The sequence below is a fragment of the Haliaeetus albicilla genome, chromosome 13 (genome assembly GCF_947461875.1).
Source record: "Haliaeetus albicilla chromosome 13, bHalAlb1.1, whole genome shotgun sequence".
Classification (NCBI taxonomy): Eukaryota; Metazoa; Chordata; class Aves; order Accipitriformes; family Accipitridae; genus Haliaeetus; species Haliaeetus albicilla.
The window spans coordinates 42,522,166-42,542,160 of NC_091495.1; the positions used below are offsets into that span (position 1 = coordinate 42,522,166).

General features: G+C 45.8%; 1 protein-coding gene across 2 annotated transcripts in view; it reads right to left on the reverse strand.

The window, feature by feature from the left end:
• GFPT1 (glutamine--fructose-6-phosphate transaminase 1) overlaps positions 1 to 19,995 on the reverse strand; it is a 44,571-nt gene that overhangs the window by 17,426 nt on the left and 7,150 nt on the right. For both annotated transcript variants that reach the window (XM_069801188.1, XM_069801187.1), the window contains exons 2-13: positions 16,244 to 16,351; positions 15,718 to 15,825; positions 14,206 to 14,331; positions 13,343 to 13,401; positions 10,465 to 10,599; positions 9,432 to 9,493; positions 8,569 to 8,648; positions 4,695 to 4,800; positions 3,257 to 3,420; positions 2,569 to 2,664; positions 2,154 to 2,251; positions 875 to 995 (exon numbers count right to left, since the gene is read on the reverse strand). In XM_069801188.1, coding sequence (XP_069657289.1) covers positions 875 to 995; positions 2,154 to 2,251; positions 2,569 to 2,664; positions 3,257 to 3,420; positions 4,695 to 4,800; positions 8,569 to 8,648; positions 9,432 to 9,493; positions 10,465 to 10,599; positions 13,343 to 13,401; positions 14,206 to 14,331; positions 15,718 to 15,825; positions 16,244 to 16,351 — 1,263 coding nt within the window. The remainder of the gene's footprint in view (positions 1 to 874; positions 996 to 2,153; positions 2,252 to 2,568; positions 2,665 to 3,256; positions 3,421 to 4,694; positions 4,801 to 8,568; positions 8,649 to 9,431; positions 9,494 to 10,464; positions 10,600 to 13,342; positions 13,402 to 14,205; positions 14,332 to 15,717; positions 15,826 to 16,243; positions 16,352 to 19,995) is intronic.

The following is a 19,995-nucleotide window of genomic DNA, read 5'->3' on the forward strand; positions in this document are numbered from 1 at the left end:
GCTTGCCACATCCAACACTTCAGGGGAAAGATGCATCTCCTAGTGTCCTCAGTCATGTTCCCTGTTAGATTGGGGCAGGAAAGTTTCTAAGGGGAAGAAGCAGCATCTGCATGTGTATTCAGAAAACCCAGGGAAAACTTGAACACGAGCCCCCTACAAAGAGAGGATATTCTGAATTACTTGATACTGAGAAGAAAAAATTGCTACCAAAAGAGTATTTTAACCTAAGGAGAAAAAGTAACGAGTAGTTTTGGTATCAAAGCTGAAGGTAAGTACAAAAACCTACAGAGGTAAATGCAACTAAGAGGAAAAAAGATACTGTAGTTTCACACTGCAGTTGTCCTTGAAAATATTTTGAATGCGATATACATCACTGCTTTTTTTTTTTTATCCCTAAGTGTGTCTTTTATCTGGTATTCCATTCCCAAGTTGTTATATTTTTTGATACTTGTGTGTAGTAGTTTCAATTCTTTTATAGACTCAATCTACCGTAGAGCTCAGTATTTGGTAGTGCTTTAACTACAGACCTAAAACTATTCAAAAGAAACTATCGAGTTGCCTGTACCCAGAGCTCAGTAACTTTTTTTAGTCTGTTGATTGATGGAATATTTCCTCACAGAGAAAGGAAACAAAACTACTGTTACCATATGTAAGACTCAGCTGAACAAAATCCTGCCCCAGCACGCAGATGGACAGGAGGAGAGCCACTCTATTTTTTCCCCATTTCTAGTATGTGTATGCCAATTTCTTCTCTCACGCGTACCACATGCAATCCTACAGGCAGGCACAAGAATTTGGCCCTGCTGCCTTTTCCCTCCCAAGCTAACATTTACAGGAAAGAAGGGAGTGAGTGGGTGGTAAAGCGAGACCATACCTGACTGGCTGAGGAAAAAGCAAACATCATCTCTGAAGACAGGGGTGTTTCTGTCCAAGAAGTCACTGGCTAGTTCAACCATAACCGGTAATTCAGTCAGTTCTTCCAGAACCTGACGGGTCTGGTAACAGGAGATGTCAGAAAGTTAACATGTTACATCGTGTTTAAAAACCCCAGTGTTTGGAGTACGAAAAAAACCTTCCAATTGCCATACACTGGAAAATATTACTATCAAAATACCATTTGAAAATTACTGCTAGATTATATTTTAATTACTCAGTATACCCATTCTCAAGTCACACAACTACCCCCGTGAAAAGCAACCCTGCTTTTGGCACCACAAAAAGCCTGAGGCCAACTCCTCCCTCACACACAGACTGTTCTTAAATAAGTCTTACTTATTACATAATACTACGTAGATATTATATAATACAGGGTGTCCTCCTATCGTACCATAACTTGTATTACTGAAGAACTCAGAAAACACCACCTGCATCCAGGCCAAGCCAGAAACTTGTTTTGGCTAGTCGATGGATTACTGTTAACATTATCTTACAGAGCTGGCCAAGATGAACACAAATTTTCTTTTCTGGTCCTTGTAAATCAGTGAACATAGCTGTGTTTTGCAGCATTTCTGAGAGAAGCTAAAGGATTCCTCTGTGAAGTTGTGGAGTACTTTTAATTGCAACATTATGGGCTGCCAAGCTACAATCTAGAAAGGCTTCATCTACAGCCATCGTGTTTTAACCGACGATTACGTCAGGCCTTGACGAAACAAAAATCACATGCTGGCTGTACACACAGACAGTACTTCCGTAAGGAACCAAGTGAAACCTCTTCACTGTACTGGGCAAGCACAGAGATATCTCTAAGCAGGTGCCATCGCTGTCGGCGTACATAGCAAAGGAGGAAATCCTGTCTGGCTCACAGCAGTCCCTACCTTGCTGCAGCATTTGCATTCTGCTCTTGCGTTGTCTCTTCCCCTGCCAACTGTCCTTTATGACAGAGCAGGTTTTGTTTTTTAAAGCATTCCGTAGCAATGACAGTCACAGGCAACATTTTCCTAAGTAATCAAGTTCTTCGGCTTTTATTTCCTACTGCTGTTGCTGGTGAATTGAAAGTCTGGTGTACGCAGCTGTCAGAAGGGTCTTCATTCATCAGTGTGCACTTGCTCAGTCTTAACCTTAAATCAATCCTTAACCTGCTTGACACATGCAGTACTGTGCCCACTGTTCAGTTCAAGCTACAGTTCGCAAACAGACCAAGACTGACCACTTACTGCAACTCCAGCATGGTAACTTGTCCCACAAGCAATAAGGATTAAACGACGACACCTCTGAATCTCCTTAATGTGATCCTTCAACCCACCAAGATTTACTGTAAGCAAGATTCAGAGAAAAAAATTAGGCTGGCCAGGTAGCAGAAATTCTCAAGACTACTGGTGCTAGCACACATCGTGTTACAGTCTCCATCAACCACTTTGCAAAAAAAAAAAAAAAAAAAAAAAAATCACAAAAAGTAATCTTGCCACCAGCGCATGTAATTCTGGAAGCACTCCCTGTGAGACACACACATCATCTTACACCAGCATGTTTTAATCTCCCATGTCATCACCTGCTTCCTCCTCTATAACTACTCTGAGTAACTACTAGATACTGAGCTGTCAAAAATAAAGGAGGCTTAATCTCAGTTACCAGTGTAGTCATCAAAGTTGACCCTTCCTCTCATCGTATTAACGACAGATTCTGGCTGCTCAAAAATTTCCTTCTGCATAAATGAGCTGAAGTTACCTACAAAAGAAAGGAAGAAACAAAAAAAAATGAGAACACTTTAAATTACCTCCTGGTAATTTACATTTTCCCTATGTATATAGGGAAAAGCTTGGACCAGAGTCACTAACAGGCCAGTTACCAGTCAGAAATTATTATTTTTCTGCCAAAGCATCAGCTCATCATGAGAGCTCGATTCAAGTTACTAAAACATGTCAAGGAAGGGTCAGATCTGGAATGGCAAGCCTGCTAGGGATCAATCTTGGGCAAAACAGATGCCCCCAAGCAGGAGGCAAAATCCTCAGCCCCACAGTTCTCCTCATTATGGTGTTAGCAGCTAGAGGGAAAGTCCCATTAGATAGATGTAAGGACTTTTTTCACCATGAGGGTAGTAAAGCACTGAAACAGGTGCTCAGACAGGCTGTGGATTTCTGGCCTTGGAGATACTCCAAACTCAACTAAACAAGGCCCGTTAACACTCTGATCTACTCGGCCCTGCTCTTAACATGGGGATTGGACTAGATGATCTCCAGAGGTCTTTTTCAACCTGACTTATTCTGTGAGTCCGAGGAGGACCCGTGCATCTACACAGGTGACATTCAGAAGATTTTACCCTTCATAATTTGCTGAAGCTCCATCTGCAGAGTTTGGACAGCACGTCCGGGGTGATCGCCTGCTGTGCGTTTAATCCGGTGGATGGAAAGACGGCCATCAACCACAGCTGCTACATCATCATCTTCAAGGAAAATCACTCTGTTGGTATGCTCAATGACAGCACTATAAAAGAATACACCATTTGCCATAAGACGTTATTCTTCAGAGGAAGATGAGGGCAACAGCCCTATTTATAATCCGACATACAGCTTTCGATTCAAGAAAGTTACTCATTTCAATGGAATTTCTTTTAAAATAAGAGGAGCACTGTAAAGTACATTTCCACACTGCCAATATAACTGGATTTTTTCCACCTACCTCATTATTAATTTCAGTGCCTGCTTTAAGAAGAAACTATGAATTCCTCAAAGCTGCATGTGCAGCAATGTGATCTAACCGTTAGGAGCTAGAGAGTGGAAGTCAGGAAGACAGTAATTTGCCCTAGCACACAGGGTGCTCAACTACAGGTGCAGATTCCTTTCTTGGTTTTTCCAGTGATAAGCCACTGCCCCTCCCTGCATCTCATTTTCCCCATCTGTAAAACTGGGGACAGCCTGGCCACCTGTTAAAGTGCTCTGAGATCTGTTTAGAAGCACTCCAAGATTTAGGTACTATTGAATACCTTCCCTGCCTGCAGTTTACTTGGGGAACGTCAGTATCGAAATTACCAGTGGGGTTTAAAATCTTTGGCCAGGTTTTAGTCTGTACTCTCTCTTAGTTGAACAAGGCAAGCTGTACTGAAATACATCAGCTCCCTATTTTAGTAGCTTTTGTTCTGACCTTGGGCAAGTCACTGAAAAGCTCTCTAAAATCAGAACACATTGGGGTGTCCTAAGACTCTCCAAAATGCTCTGACGAGAAGAGCTGCAGAAGTCAGCCACAGCAGTTTTTTTATGTTTCTGGAACAAGCATTCACTTCCCTAATACAGAGAAAACCAATAGCTCTGGTAAGGCTGCTGTCAAGTTGGTCTTTCCTCCCTCCACTGGGATTAAAGTAAGCCACCTTTGATGATAACGGAATTGCACGTGTGCAGAGATCCCTGGAGAATCAACACAATCCTCCTGATAATTAGCATCTATCCTGTTAAATTTAGGTCAGTACTCTCTCAGGTTTCCTACCACTCACCTCAGAAATCTTATCAACAGATGGGCTTGAAGAAGGATAACACCGCTATTCCAAAGCGAGTGTTCATTTCTTTAACAGGAACTCTCACCTAATCCACCTCCCTCTCTTTCAGAGCTGCATACGGTAACTAGTTAATGTTTGTAAAATAATGGCCACATAGACATAATTTACTTTATTCATAAAGAAACCACAGCCTCCCCACCTCTTGTTCAAGGCCTCAGCTTTAAACAGGATATTTTTATATACACTAGAAGATACTGAAAAACATTACCTAGCGTCAGAAGCAAAGTAGTACTCCACAGCTTTCTCCTCAACGGGGAAAAGGCAGGTGGTACTGTCAACACGAGACAGGTTGCAACTTCCCTTCTTGTCTTTACCTGGAAGACACAAGGATTAGGTACCGCACATACTGACAAATCTGGAACGCAGCTGCAATGTCAGTCCCCACCAGAAGTCCCAAGGCAAGTACCAACATGAAGCACTATTTTCATCACTGAGGGTGGTCACAGTAAATTGAGCGGCGACAATGGAAGAGGGCAGCATACTAGCACCCGTATTTTTGTGCCCTGTCTCAGTTTGCTTGCAAGGTTTTTACGTGCTTTCAAATTAAGTCCGCAAGCGTAATGTAGCGCAGTTTTAAGTTTAGAGGAAAATACCAGTAAAAATTCAAATGAAAATTTATCTGTGGCTCCACTAGGAGAAGCGAATTCAAGCTGCTTTATGAGCAGTCACATTTACCCACATTTTCCCAGTTGAATCTGCCCTGTTTACCATTTGAAGTTTCTCCCATGCTCCTGTTTCACTAACTTTCCTGAGGCTTGGAGATATCAAGCAGGATTGCTCTTTGTCAGTTATTATCAGCACTGGGGAAATTCTTTCAGAGCTGCCACCTGTGCAACCACACTGTTCCACTGAGCACCAGCAGATGTAACTCAAACCTATTTTTGTCTGGCTGAGCTCATGTGTTCAGGCACAGGTCAGGAAATCCATGATTAAGTACTCGGCGTTGTTCCTGAGCTATCAAATACAACCACCTCATTCTAATCCAAAAATTGTACAGCTGGTAAACTGCTGCAAGTCTTACGCTATTGCCAGGGAAGTATCTAGGTGTACTGAAGGACATAGAACTAAGAGTCAACTTCTGAAAAACTTGTACTAAGCCTTTAAAAAAGCTCAGTGTTTCACCAGGGATCCTTTCGGAGGCACTCTGGCAATTCCCAATACTCTCTAATCCTCCGCCTCCTCTTTAACTGCAGAAAATACTTCTCAGTCGCGAAGCACATCAGGAATGCAGATGAGGACCAAAACACCTACTGCTCAGCACTGACCTCGAACAAAATGATTTACCAGTCATTGTGCACAGTATGGTAAGGGGTGGGGGAGGATTTATCAGCTTATCTAGTAAAATGTGATTATTGCTGAAGAATAACAACATTGAAGTTACTCTTAAATATTTATTCCATAAGCTCTAATGTTGTTTCACCTATTGGTGATTGGATACCGATCTGATTCAGTGATGTAAGTAGAGCTCATGATGTTTAGATTTATACGTCTGCAGATGAAAACATAAAGAAAAAATACTGCTTTCATGTTGATAATAAGAAGGTTCCACTCAGCCAACAATTTAGAGCTCTCTGCTTCAGTTAAGTCAGTAAATGAGGAAAACAACTCCTTTGTTGTTGAGACAGGACAGACTGATTTGTTGTTCAGAAAGGACAGAGCAAAGGTGTTAGCGGCCGTTCTCCAACAGAAACACCCATACTTGATCAAAACATGCAAATTTTGTTTCTCAAAATAGAACACTTCTCTGCATTGACTTTATTATGTTGCATTGCTTTCCTGTGGTACAGATTCTACACTGAGCTTATAACCAGAACGTGGTCTTATTGTGCACATACACTTGCACTGTACATCTGTCTCACCAAGGAGTGGTTGGAAAGTTACTGTGAGTATTATCGGCCAACGATGGCTGTTACGTTATCTACGGATTTGCCCACAGATTGTCCGTTTATGTATGAAAAACCTGGATTGTTGCTCTACAGCACCTACCTCCCATTAACTAGAATTTAGAAGCAACACAGAAGTAATCTTTTAATCTCTTGCCTTCTAAATCAAAGAATGGAGACACCACAGAGAATTAACACAGGTACAGTAAAATGGGGGGGGGGTGTCAATTTTTCAGAAAAGCCCTAGTGCCTCTGACAGCTGAGGGACTTTGGTTCTTAAAGGTTAACCTTTAAGGAATTAAGGTTAACCTGACTTCAAAATTTTACTCTAAACACTTTACAATGACTTGAGAGAAACTTTTGGTCAAAAAAAGCAAAACCTCACCTAATGTTTGGATTCAGGTAAACCAGCTCCTGACAGAGAACAGACATAGTTCACCTTTCGACAAACAGGTTTGTTTCTCCTCCAGCAGCACCAATTTCACCCACTGAGCTGTCAGCGCCCGAAGCCACTGTCTGCTGAAGGTGGAATCACATTTATTTAGAGTAGCTAAGAATCAGATCCTTTCCTCTTAGAGAAAAGTGCTCTCCGGCTTCAGATGTGAACTTAGTTCATCACATGTGATGGGTTAGCCTTCAAAAAAATTAAGTACTTAATGTGAATTAAAAATGGTTTACCCTGATAAATGAGCAAAGGGAAGTAAGTTCCAGCCTCAGGGTCAACCTTACTGCTTCTACCAGAAGCTGCAATTCAGATTCACACTATGATCAGGAGGGAGAATGTAGCTCTTTGACAATCTGAACTCCAGAAGGAATTTTGGAGAATGCTTTCATTAGGATTATTAGCAACCTCCTAACAGGGTTTCACTCTTGTTTTGTTTTGGCTTTTTTTACAGTAATTTACTGTTTCCTTCTGTAATCAGAGCTGCAGGGAGCACTCTGGACAACCTGCACTAAGTCATCAATTTTGCAGATACACTGAGCATTATGTCAGAATATTTGAAATGGGATGGGTGCACTGATGGGTGGATTTTTCTGTGTGTTGCTCATAGTGTTTCTACCAAGAAGGAATTCTGATTATCCCACTTGTTTCACTACACTACACAGAAAGCAATAACCACATATTAAAGAGACAATGCATATGTCTTATTCATTCCTAAGGAACTGGATGATTTGTCTGAAATTTCAAGTATTAGATTTTCACTGGTAGGCACCTTCCTCCATTTTTATGGATATTCCATCAAAAGAATGATCCATAGATTGTACAGCTGAAAGTGTAATTGGGAAAAAAAAACAACAAACAAACTTCAGATAATCGGGGGGGGAAGCATTACATACATACATTCAGGATTACTGCTAATTACCCAACATCAACCAAGAGTAAACACAGATGAAGCTTACCGGGACTGGTTCTTCATGTTACATTGCAGCAAGCTATCGTTAGCAACACCGTTAGGAAGTAGTATGACATACTGTGACAGTAAGTCCTTTTGATCACTGCAGTGCTTAGAGAACTAGTCCAGTGCCCAGTAACTGAACGGGTTCAGACTCCTCTGACAATGCTAAATTATGGGATAATTCTTAGCCACTTTTCATTTTCAAGGGTGCAACTATGTGTCTACAGTAGTAAAACACAGGTGTGAGAGAAAGATGGACAGACAACATAAATATAGATTGCCACACAAAGGCTAACAGCATTCTGCTTTTGAAAAATTATGTTGAGTGGGTGGGGGAAAGGTTTGTGATAGTGAAGCACCTATAGCCTTCAACACACAGTCAGTTTTGTTCTTGAAAGCAAGCAAGTCCACGAATGCCAACATGCCACACAGAAACTTAAATAGCTAAGTTTAACTATACTGTTAACTTTACTATACTGAACTGTTCTTTCTATTCTATTTTATTCTATTCTATTTTATTCTATTCTACTGCATTAAGATGTGTTTTCCATGCAACCTCTGGACATTAAAGCTTTGATTATAAAACTAGAGACTAACTTGAGGTATATGATGGTATAGCATGAGGTTAAAAACTTACTTTAAAAAAATCTCTTTTTTGTAACGACTGAATCTATAGATGAAAGTTTAAAAGTGTTATGTGTATTCCAAAGCACGCAACTGTTTGCAAAACTCTGATGCTTGTACATTGGTCTGAGTGTGACTGGACCGTGGTTCCTCTGGGGAAGGGGGTGCTCACACTTACCTGTTCGGTAGAGTATCGGGATGTGGTCGGTGGAGAGCTTGTGCTCGCTGCGCACTCCTATTAGCAGGGGGCTGCCTCGCCTGCAAGAAGACATCGAGTTACAGCCCTCAGCACCTGAAGATTCATCACCTTGACACCCGACCTGAAGGGACTGTTATTCTCCAGCACAGCAACCGAACTGAACTAAAACAGAGTGAGCTCCTCCCAGATCAGTTGTTGGTGCTGCAAACATGGGAGGCCACAAGACAGAGCGAAAGAATCTCCAAATAAACACAATGCAAGGACACAAGGAATTGGTCTCAAATTTAGCCGCAACTGTGCAAGAGTACTGCAATCCCATGGACACTGGAACCAGGAACATGCTGGCTATTGCTCACTGTACGTATCTACAAACAGCTATCGGCATCGAAATTCAAAACCTGTGCTAGGCACGTGTATGGTTAAACCAACCCGACCGATGCTGATGTTTAGAAGTGGAGTAGAAAACCTGAACGCCAGGCTGGCCCAGCTTCAAGTCCAACAGAGGACTTGCCCAAATACTGCCACAACGGCAAATACAAAGTTAAAACCATCTCCTTTCAAATCTCTCACAACCAGAATCTACAAAAAAAAAAAAGAGCTGTTCCAGACGAGTTGTGATACAGGTGGTCACTAAGCCATTTTCAAATAATTTTGGGGAATTTTCTGTTATGACAAATGGAAAACAAGAGAAAGAATGAGAAACAACAGCTAGCCTCACCCCAGCATATACAGTGTGACGAGAACAACAGCTACCCCATTGTCTCCTAACTTGGGGGGGGACACACCAAAACAAGCGACATATAGGGTGCAACAAGAATGTTCTTTCCCACAGCAATACTCACCGGGTACCAACTGCTTGACCAGGATAATGAACACTTTTGAACACAAGGGCAAAAGCACCTTCCTGGAACAAGAGAAATACAAACTGTGTAACCCTTCATTTGCGGCCTGGGCCACCATTTCAGGACCGTGTTTCTCTGAACAAGAGATACTGAACAGAAGGCTTCACAGCCGTCTCCAGAACAACCAGAAGCTCCAGGCACCGCATTCTGGGATGGAGTCCCTCCCCTGAGCCTGGGTAGCTCCTCCTCAACCACTTAATGAGTCTTCCGAACTCCCTGACACTGCACTTGGACATCACTGGCTACCCGTGCAAGCACCCCCGTGTTAGTTCAGAGTGCAGTGAGGCGATGTGCAAAGGCAAAGACCTGCTAAAAGAAGCGCCAAAGCTTTGGGGCGTTTGCTCAGGTGTCGTGGTGCCACCAAACATACAGGTGAGCCACCACAGCCTGCCAGCAAAACGTGTTCTTGGTCTGTTCCTACTACAGCTCCTGCCAGGGAAAAATCACTGAAAAACTGTCTCCCAAACAAGGTGCTCTGGGACGAGAGGCAAGTTGCCAGTGGATCCTGTTCCTGCACACACCTCGGTAAGAACCGACACGAGGAAGCACAGGCTGTGCGGTGACGTTCCCACAAGGGGTCAGCATCTCTTCCAGACGGAGGGTTTCAGGCAAGATTGGAACAACGGACTTGTCTGCGCTGTCCCACACCAGCTCCCGCCCCGGCCACGCTCGCCACCCAACACACCAGGGACTGTCTGCCTCGAGATGCTGTCACACCCCAAACCTGGCCGTTTTCCACAGGTATACTGACTAATGTTAAACAAACATATGACCGAGACGAACGGTCAGAGGTAGGAAAAACAAAACCACTCTTTAACATGTGCCGCAGAACATCTGGTGGCACACTCTGGCACAGATGCAGTGCTGGGCCAGCCAGGCTACCCTGCGCAATACTGGAGTACAGTCGTCGGGGTTTTTGTGCGTGCGTGTGTGCGCGCATCCCTCCCTGTCCCCACCCTGCTCCCAGCATTACCAGCTGCTGGATGACCCTCTCCACCAGGGTGGTGAAGCTGATGTCATCGCTGTCCCGGTTGTCGTACATGTACTTGACCAGCTTGGCGATGCTCTCCGTGTCCGTCTCCGACTCGAAGTCGTAGCCCTTGCTCTCCTGCAGCAACAGCACACGTTGGGCAACGGGCCCTCTGCCTTCCCTTCCCACCTTGCTTTTCCTTCCTTTCTCCTGCCTTTCCTTCTTTCCTGCCTTTCCTTCTTTCCTGCCTTCAACTTTTCCTTCCCTCTTTTTCTCATGCCTTTCCTGTTCTTCTGCCTTCCTCCCCCCTTTCCTTTTCCTCCTTCTCGCCTTTTTCTTTCCTGCCTTTCCTTGCTTTTATCCCTCCATACTGCATTTCTTTTTTCTTCTTTTTCCATCCTTCCCTCCTCCTTTTTCCTTTCTTCATTCCTGCCTTTCCTTTTCCTTCCCTTTTTTCCTCTTCCTTCTTCACTCTTCCTCTCCCCTGACTTACCCTCTTCTCCTGCTTTCTTCCTTGTTTCATTTTTTCTTCCCTCTTTCCTGGCCTTCCTTCTTCCTCACCCATCCCTTCTTTGCTTCCTTTCCTCCTTCATTTTTGCTTTTCCTGCATATCCTCTCCTTTCTTCCTCCTTTCCTGCCTTTTCCTTTCTCTTCTTTTTTCCTTCCTTCCCTTTCCCTTGGGCTCCTTTTCCTTCCTCCCATTTCCTTTTCCTTCCTTTCCTTCTCTTGCCTCCCATTTCCTTCCTTCTTCCCTTCCATTGTTCTCCTCCATCTGGATGTACCTACTTTTCCCTCTCCTTCCCTCCTGCCTTTCCACTCCGTTAGTGTGAGGGAGAGGGAGAGGGTGTGAGAGGGCAAGTACAAGGTGAGTGTGAGCGACTGGGAGTGAGGATTGGAGAGCAAGTGTGAGTGCACACACAGTGGTGCACGGGGGGGGAGAGTGTGTGAGCGAGAGCGAGGTGAATGCGAGTGGGAGTGGGGACTACGTGCAGAGAGTGCGAGGATGAGTGTGAGTGCAAGTGGAGCGGGGAGGGTGCAAGAACGTGTGACTGGGGGAAGTGTGCGTGGAAGTGCTCGCTGGGGTGTGCAAGGGACTGCGAATGGGTGACTGAGTGTGAGTGGGGGTGAGTGCAGGGGGGGTGTGAGTGGGGGAAAGCGCAGGAGGGGAACAAGCAGCAGTGAGTGGGCGAGGGAGAGGGCAGGAGTGGGAGGAGTGTGTATGAGCAGGGAAGGTGGGAGGTGGGAGTGTGGAGGAGTGTGGGAGGAGTGAGTAAAGGAGTGTGAGCAGGAGACTGTGAGCAACGTGAGGGGCGGCATGCCAAAGAGTGGGAGGAATGCGAGTGGGAGAGTAGGGCGAGCGTGAGAATAGGAATGGGAGTGAATAGTGGAGTGAAGAGGGGGAGGGGTGAGTGGGGGAATGAGGAGCAAGTGTGAGGCGAGAAGGGAGTGTGAGTCGGGGGGGTGTAAGTGGGAGAGCGAGTGTGAGAATGCGAGTGGGAATGAGCAGGGCAAGTCAAAGTGGGGAGTGGGGGGAGGAGTGGGAGTGAGTGTGAGAATGAGGAGGTTGAGTGTGAGCGGTGGATGGACAAGTGTGAGGTGAGGGGGGAGTGAGACTGAGTGTGAGAATGAGGGGGAATGAGGAGGGCGAGTCAGAGTGAGTGTGAGTAAGAGGAGTGGGGGGTGAGCGGGAGAGCATGAACGGGGAGTGTGAGTGAGTGGGGAGCGAGTAGGGAGCGAGGAGTGTTAGTGGGATGGTGAGTGGGAAGTGAGAGTGGGGGGTGGGAGACAGAGGGGTGGCATTTGAGTGGGGGAGTGTGAGTAGTGAATTGAGTGTGAGTGGGGGAGTACAAGTGGGAGGGCGAGTTAGAGTGAGTGGGGAAGTGTGAGAATACGAGTGGGAGAGTAAGCGTGAGGGGGAGTGGGAGAGGAAGACCGAGTGGGCAATGGGGCAAGTGAGTGGGGGGAGTGAGGAGGAATGTAAGTGGGAGGGTGAGTGTGAGTGGTGGAATGAGTGGGAGAGTGAGGAGGGTGTGTCGGAAGGTGAGTGAGTGGGAGAATGTGAGTGGAGGAGAGTAATGAATGTGAGGTGAGTGGGGGGAGTGCTTGGGAGAGAGTCTGAGTGGGGGAGCAAGTGTGAGAATGGGAGCAGGGGGTGGACTATGAGGGGGGCAATGAGGAGCAAGGGGGGGCAAGAGGTGAGTGTGAGTGCAAGAGCGTGAGTGGGGGCATGAGTGAAGGAGTGGGGGGGAAGAGAGTGAGGAGAGCGAGAGAGCGGGAGCTCTCGAGAGGGAGAGCGCGTGGATGAGTGCAATAATAAAGGGTGTGCAAGTGGGGAGTGTGAAAAGAGTGAGTGGGGAAGGAGCGGAGGGTGTGAGTGGGAGAGAGAGGTGGGGGTGGAAGGAAGGGAGCTTAAGTGGGCGAGTGTAAGTGGGGGAGCATGAGTGGGAGTAAGAGTAGGGGAGGGTGAACAGAGGAGAGTGAGTGTGAGGAGGGGTGTGAGGGATTGAGGGAGCGTAGCTTGGGGTACGTGAGTAGGGAGTGAGTGTGAATGTGAGAATATGAGGGGGAACGTGGTGAGTGTGAGTGGGGGAGCGTGAGTGAAGTAGAGAGGGGATGGGGGAGAACATACAGAGTAGGAGAGCTAGCGCGAGAGTGTAAGTGGAGGATTGTGAGTGTAAACATGAGTGGGAGAGTGAGTGTGAGTGGAAATACGAGTGGGGGAACACAAACGGAGGAGAGTGAATGCGAGTGGGGGGAGCGGGTGTGAGAGGCGGGGGGCGAGTGGAGGAGTGTGAGTGGGGGAGTGAGCGGGGAAGTGTGTGAGAGCAGAAGTGAGTGGGAGAGCGGGAGTGAGTGTCACACACACACACAGGTCACTCACCAGGAACTTCCGCAGGTCTTTGTAGTTGGTGATGATGCCGTTGTGGATGACAATGAACTCTGGAGACAGAGGAAAGGCCCCGCTCAGCCCCGGCACCAGCCCCCAGCCTGGCAGCGGGCGCCCGCGGCCGCGTAACACAGACAGCAGAGACCACAAAGCTTTATTGTGAGAAGCTGCACTTGGCAGAACTAAGAGAAGAGTTTCACCTCCTGGTGCGATGTCCTCGCTTTGCCCCAGTGGGCATGGCTGGTAATGGCACAAGATAATCAAGACCTGGGTGGGACTCGGGCTACCGAGATCCTGCAAAGTTTCTGGAGGCGCTTAAGAGCTTGGCAGTTTCCAGCCTGCTGGAAGCAATTAACCGCTGCGCTCCTCCTGCCAGCCCGTGGGTGCTGCTCCTCCGGCAGCTGCACCCAACACTAACCAAGCTGCCGGCTGCAGTGGCGCAGAGCAACCCCCTTCCATACAGTGGCAATTATGAAAGAAACATAAATAAATAGGAAAAAAAAGTACACAAAATTCCATTCCAAAGAACAGCCACGAAAATTCTTACCATCTGGTTTCATTCCGTGTTTACCTCCTCCTTGCACTGTGCCCATGCACTCACCGAACCTCCAGGCACTAATTCCAGTCCTTCCTGAGATCATTCATGGTGGCAAACACACCCCACGCCCAGAAATGACGTCCAAACCCCTCCGGCTTCACAGTAACTGGGCTCGGCATCGTGGCCCGCAATAAACCCACTGCCCTGGGTCCAGTCACCCCTCCCTGTGACGCGCCAGGCATCGCAGACGGCAGCAAGCTCTTCCAGACGCTCTGAGACCTGTCGAGGAGCGCGCGGTTCCTCAAGCAAACACACTTACCATTGTTTTTATCTGAGCGTTGCGGGTGGCTGTTGATCGGACTGGGCTCGCCGTGGGTAGCCCAGCGCGTGTGGGCAATTCCAAGGTGTACATCAAACTCGATGTCGAGGTCCATGTCCTGTTGCTCTGCAGCAGAAGTAGGAGAAGTTTTTAGTACTGAGGGGCTGCCCCTACCCCAAAGTCAACACGGGAGTATCACCAGGCCTCCAGCGTCCCACGAGACAGCAATACTGACGGAGAAACAGGATCAGCAAATCCAACAAAACATCAAGAGTCTTTTCAGAGGATTCAGAATGCAGATGCACACAAGCGACCTCCCTGCATCCCTCACCCTGCCAGAATAAAACCCAACTTTTAAGAGAGAATCCAACCTTGATTTTATCTCTCGGGGTGCACCCTGCCATCCTGTCACCTGCCATACGCTGGACCAAACCAGCCCAATTCACGGTTACATACCACTGTGGTTAGAATATTCATCACTAATCCTTGTCTCTAGAAAGCATACCATTAGCATTAATATTTCTCTGGAAAGAAACATTCCTTTTATTCCACAAGTGTATCCACAATCTCTTTAAAACTGTATATCCTGCAATTTTCTTGAGCAGGTAAACATTTTCTCAGAAATATTTTGTCTATCTTCTATTTCCGTAATGCACATACCTCCTTGCCCGGCCTTTTCAGTTCCTGGTTTCCTCTACACTATGATTAGATCTGCCCACCTTCCTTTAGGATGAACAGCACTCTGCACCCTGAGGTTAACACTAGCATGGGTTAAAAACAGTTAAGTTACAACAACACAGTAGCTCCTGAACACAAACTAGAGATCTTGACTCCTCTGAAAAGCATCTTCCCGTTCTCACACAGCTTACCCGTATTCCACACCCAACAACGCTGTGTTTCTTTACGTCGTGCTTGGATTTAATGAACCTAATGTTTAAATCAAGGGAACACAAAGAGGCAGAAACAGATGCAGAAGACCTCACTCTCTGCGTCCTGATCAACTTGACAGTCACACACATACACTAGTGACTTCCTGAAGCCAATTGCTCAGCCCATCACTACTTGTATGGACAGCTTTAGTTGGGACAAGCATTACACAGGAAAATTTAAAATTCAACCAGTGAAGTTATTAGAGCATTTATCTTTTTTGCCCAAGCTCTAAGTCTCTGATAATTATCTCCCAGTAATTCCCCTTTCCCCAGTTTAAGGAGTTTTTTTGTTTGGGTTTTTTTTTTTGGCCTTGTTTTCCAAAATGTATGCCAGGTCTGTTTTGCTTTAACAGGATGTGATTCATTTGTCTTAAGAAATTAGGACTTCTCTGTAACTTCATGACAACGTCCCCAGGATCAGTGGGTTCTTCACAGCAAATGCATGAGTGTTTACAACTATGGCACACAAGTTATTTGGAAATAGTGTGTTTCTGGGTAAAACAGATGATATTCAAAATGCAAATGAGATGAGAGGACATTTCAGGGAAAGAGAGCAGGCAAAGAGCAAAAGGGAAATACGTACTGTGAACCTCTTCATCCAGCGCTTTCACTTTCCCCTTCTGTTTGATAAGCTGGATTTTGCAAGCATTAGCTTCCCAGTCTTTGTCATTTCCGCCATCAACTCCCACACCTGAGCACCACCATGGAACATGAAGAAAGAGTGTCAAATGCAGAAAGTATATTACAAGATTTTATGTAAACAAATACTGCCAATTTTTTAATTTTTTTTTTTTTTACAGTGCCCTTTCTCCCCACAGCTGACCCTCCAAATAAAGGCAAGAAAACCCTTAGATTAGAAGTGAGTCTTCCCTTGTCATCTTGAAGGTATTTTTAACGCCTTAGGTAACAGGCATCAAGAATATTTATAGAGATCTGTATACCAAAAGTTAATCCAAACTTCGGACCACATGATCACAGGCACATCCAATTTGTGTTTCAGCTTTCTTCAGAAGCAGATGACAGTCGAAACATTTCACAAGCACACCACAAAAATCGTCATTTACAAGTGAAAATTTAAACAAGAACCGCTGTTGCTCAGAGAGTGCTACCTGCAGAATCATAGCCTCTGTACTCCAGCCGCTGGAGCCCTTTGATAAGGGTCTCCAGGATCTCCCGTCTTGTCCGGGGAACATGGTAGTTCAGGTAAGCAAAGATGCCTGTATGGGGGAAAAGAGCATAATTTTAGAACAAAATCACAGCTGAGGAAACTCTGTATGTGCCATCCACTTAGTATGCACACTAAGATAAAACTCAGACAGGCCTTCGTACCAAGAACCCCCTGCAGGAAGGCACCACTGTGTTTGCACCGTGTTTTCCTTACCCCACCTGAGGTCCAACGGAGAAGATGTCACTAACACTGAAGAGATCAAAACTAACCACAAAATGCCAGCATCCTTCTCACAACACTGAAAGCAACTAACAGGACAAGCCTGGGTATGATGGGAGAAAGAATTTCCCCGTGAGCTGGACCTACACGACAGAATGAGCTGTCAGGAGACGATGCAGGGGACAGGAAACTCATCACTCCAGATGAAAAATTCAAGGTTTGCTAACGCTGAGCTTCACATGCTGAAGAACCACCTTCAAAAGAAATTCTTCCTTGAACAGCTTTCTCTAAGTTCCTCCCACAGACTCACTAAGAAAAAAAATCATTTAACTCGTGCAAACGAACACCCTCAAACTAATGGAGCTATTTTTTCTGTAGGTTGCAAAGGAAGATAAATTGTTGCTTCTATTTTTAAGCAGTGATGGGGACACACAAATTCCTAGATCTCTGATGCTAACTATGGCTCTATTTCAGAAAGATTTCCTTTGGTGTCATCATGAAACAGTAGCATGAGAAGACATTTACTGGATGCCAGAAATATCTGTACTTGAAATCTACCATTTCACCCTGTCTAACATTTTAAAGGAGAAAAACAGCTCCATGGAAAAAAAGCAAGACGGGTTTCACACAAACAGCCATATATGTGAGTGACTGGTTATTCAAGGTTTGTAATTTGAGAAACTTTATCAAAACCTTTTGAGGAGAAGAGAGTTCAGTCATGCACACACAAAAACAAAGTCCTTTTAAAGGCATCCCAAATCTTTGATTTTTTCCTGATAGTACTGCCATACAGCCTTGCCTCACAGTTCCCGAACTTATTCACGTGAAAAATGTTACTCCCAAGATGATTTCTGCAACATGTATCTTTATGTTTACCCACAGATTATTTTAAAGAACATTTGGAAAACTGCATTCTTAAGATGTTTGTGTTTTGGAATTAAACTAAATAATTCAAAGCCTTTTGATGTCTGAATCTATTTTATAAGTAGAAATACAGGCTACTCGGAGTTGATGGACGCACTGAATACCACATAGCAAAGTGCTGAAACATTGACAAGGGACTTCTTGGCCTGAGCAGGGACAACAAGGTCGCACGCAGCCATGTACCCTCCTGACGCTCTCCTATTCCTTCTCCCTCTTCCACAGACTTTGGCTACAGGTCTCGGGACAAGTCTGTCATAAGCTTCACCCGCCCACTCCCAAAGCACCAGCACTAGAAGTTACATTTCCTTACAGTTCTGCTGCAAAAAGAGCATACCACGTCTCACTTATTTTCTTCCATATCGCTAGAAAAAATTAGATGCATGTTCTATTGTTCCTCTTTCTTAAACCACCTAGTCAGATGAAGCAGTGCGAGGAAAGGAGATTTTTTTTGTTTCTTTAGCTTCTACCTTCATTTCCCCAAAACCCAATAACCACTTGCAAGACTATCAGGACCAAGTTTATAAAAATTTGCGGTTTCACTTCCATTGCTCCTGACATCCCAAACCAATCACGCCCACAGGCCTGCTGCTGCTGTCTCCAGATGGCATTTGTTCAACTTGAATATTGGTTCCAGTAACTACACAGACAGGGTGAGGTTCCCCCCCCACCACCTCACAATTCACAGCTAAAATCTCAACAGTTAAAATGCTGACAGCAGTTAACAACCTCTGCTGTATTCCAAAAAGCTTCCTCTGAAGGATACTTCCCCCACACTCTCAATCTCCAAACCTTCCTCCCCACCCTTCTGGCAAAAAAAAAAGTTTTCCAATTTGAGATACTTAGTTCACTCTGTTTCTAAAAACTGCATTCTTCAGGCAAACAGCAACCTCCCTGTTTACAAGTGAACTGACTCCAAATAGCTGTCATCCAGGCTGAAGGATGGCACATTTCAGCTACATCCTGGATGCCTAAAATCCTTTACATGACTTCCAGGTCTTACAACAGGAGCACAAAGCAGACTGCTTTATTAGCAGGCAGCTGGAAAAGCCCCTCTCTCCCTATTTACCAGAAACCTCCCAAACAGATGCCCAATGCAGCAGTAGCATTACACATAAAATAACAAGCGTATACCATAAAGCAGAGAAAACAAGCACACAAGATGTCTTTAAAAAGGCAGGCTGGGTTCCAGCAGTTCCTGACATTTCCCTTTACACCAAAGCCACCCACCATGGCATCCAAAGTAAAGCTACTTCAGAAGGCATAATTATAACCAGCACGAATAATTATGGAAACACGAACACTGCTTACATTTTTCCAAATTAGCTAACTAATTTCAGAGTTGAAACCTCTTTCCACGTTTTATGTTTATGCACCTTGGAAGCACACGCCAAGGGTCCCATTCCCACCCAAACCCTGGAGCCTTAGACCTCTTTTTGATGGCGCCGGGCAGCTCCTCGCTCTGGCGTTAGCTGGGACCATCAAACCACTCTCCAGAAGCACCTACAACCTCTGCATCCCCCTCGGTGGCATTTCAGCTATCTCGCTATGGCATAACCAGCCCCGCTCAGGCATACAGCTTCCTAGGAAGTTATTCCACTACCACGGCACAACACCAAAGGCCACTCAAGTGGGATATGCTCTTTTGAGCAAACAGGGACCGATGACAAGCGTTAAGGTGCTCTGGAGTTTGAACGACAGGCTGGCCACAGGGAGACAGTTCCTGGAAGTGCTTTCCAGCAAACAGCAGCAGTGTGAGAGGCGCAAGAGCCTCACTGATGGGAGCATAGAGGAGGCTTTCTTCAGTGGCAGGACATCACGCTGGGTGACTGGGGAACAAAAATGGAACAGGCTGTCGAGCTGGCATGCAAAGGGTGAAACAGAGCCACTGGGGAAGGAACTGCGTGCAAAAGGGACAATAGGTATGGGCACCTGCCAAGAAGGAAGAAGAAAAGAGGACTGTCGGAAAGATGGAGGGGAAGTAGCGTAGAACAGGACAGTAAGCTGATCGCAGGTAGTCTGCTCTGCCACCTTACATCCCACCACGGCTGCCCACCAGCACCTCCAGGCCTCTCCAAACAACAGCGTGCCAGAGGTGTGTGAAGGTAGTCGTCCCCCCACCCCGCACCCAGGGGACAGCAGGCATCACCCGTGTAACACCACCAGGCATCCAGCTACAAAAAACCGAACTTGTTTCCAGGCCTCGACATTGCATTTTTAATGAGAGTACTTTCCAGTGAAGCAGACTGGGGGGGGGGGGCCCAATGCAGTCATCCCAGCAGCCCTGCAGAAAGCACAGAGCGTGCGTCCCCTCGTAAACACCACGCATCTGGAACTGATAAAACAGACACAGCCCCAACGGGCGGGGGGGCACCAAGGAAACACTGCGGCATCTCGCTCAGAGCCCCAGTGAAGATCACTTTGCACAGCACTTTCCACACAGACGCTTGGTGCCCCAGCAAAGCCACGAAAATGAAGTCCTCCATGTGAAAAAAGAGTCTAACTCAGTAGATGGACACAATTATTAGGCAGAAACTCAGTTTCCTTTCATAA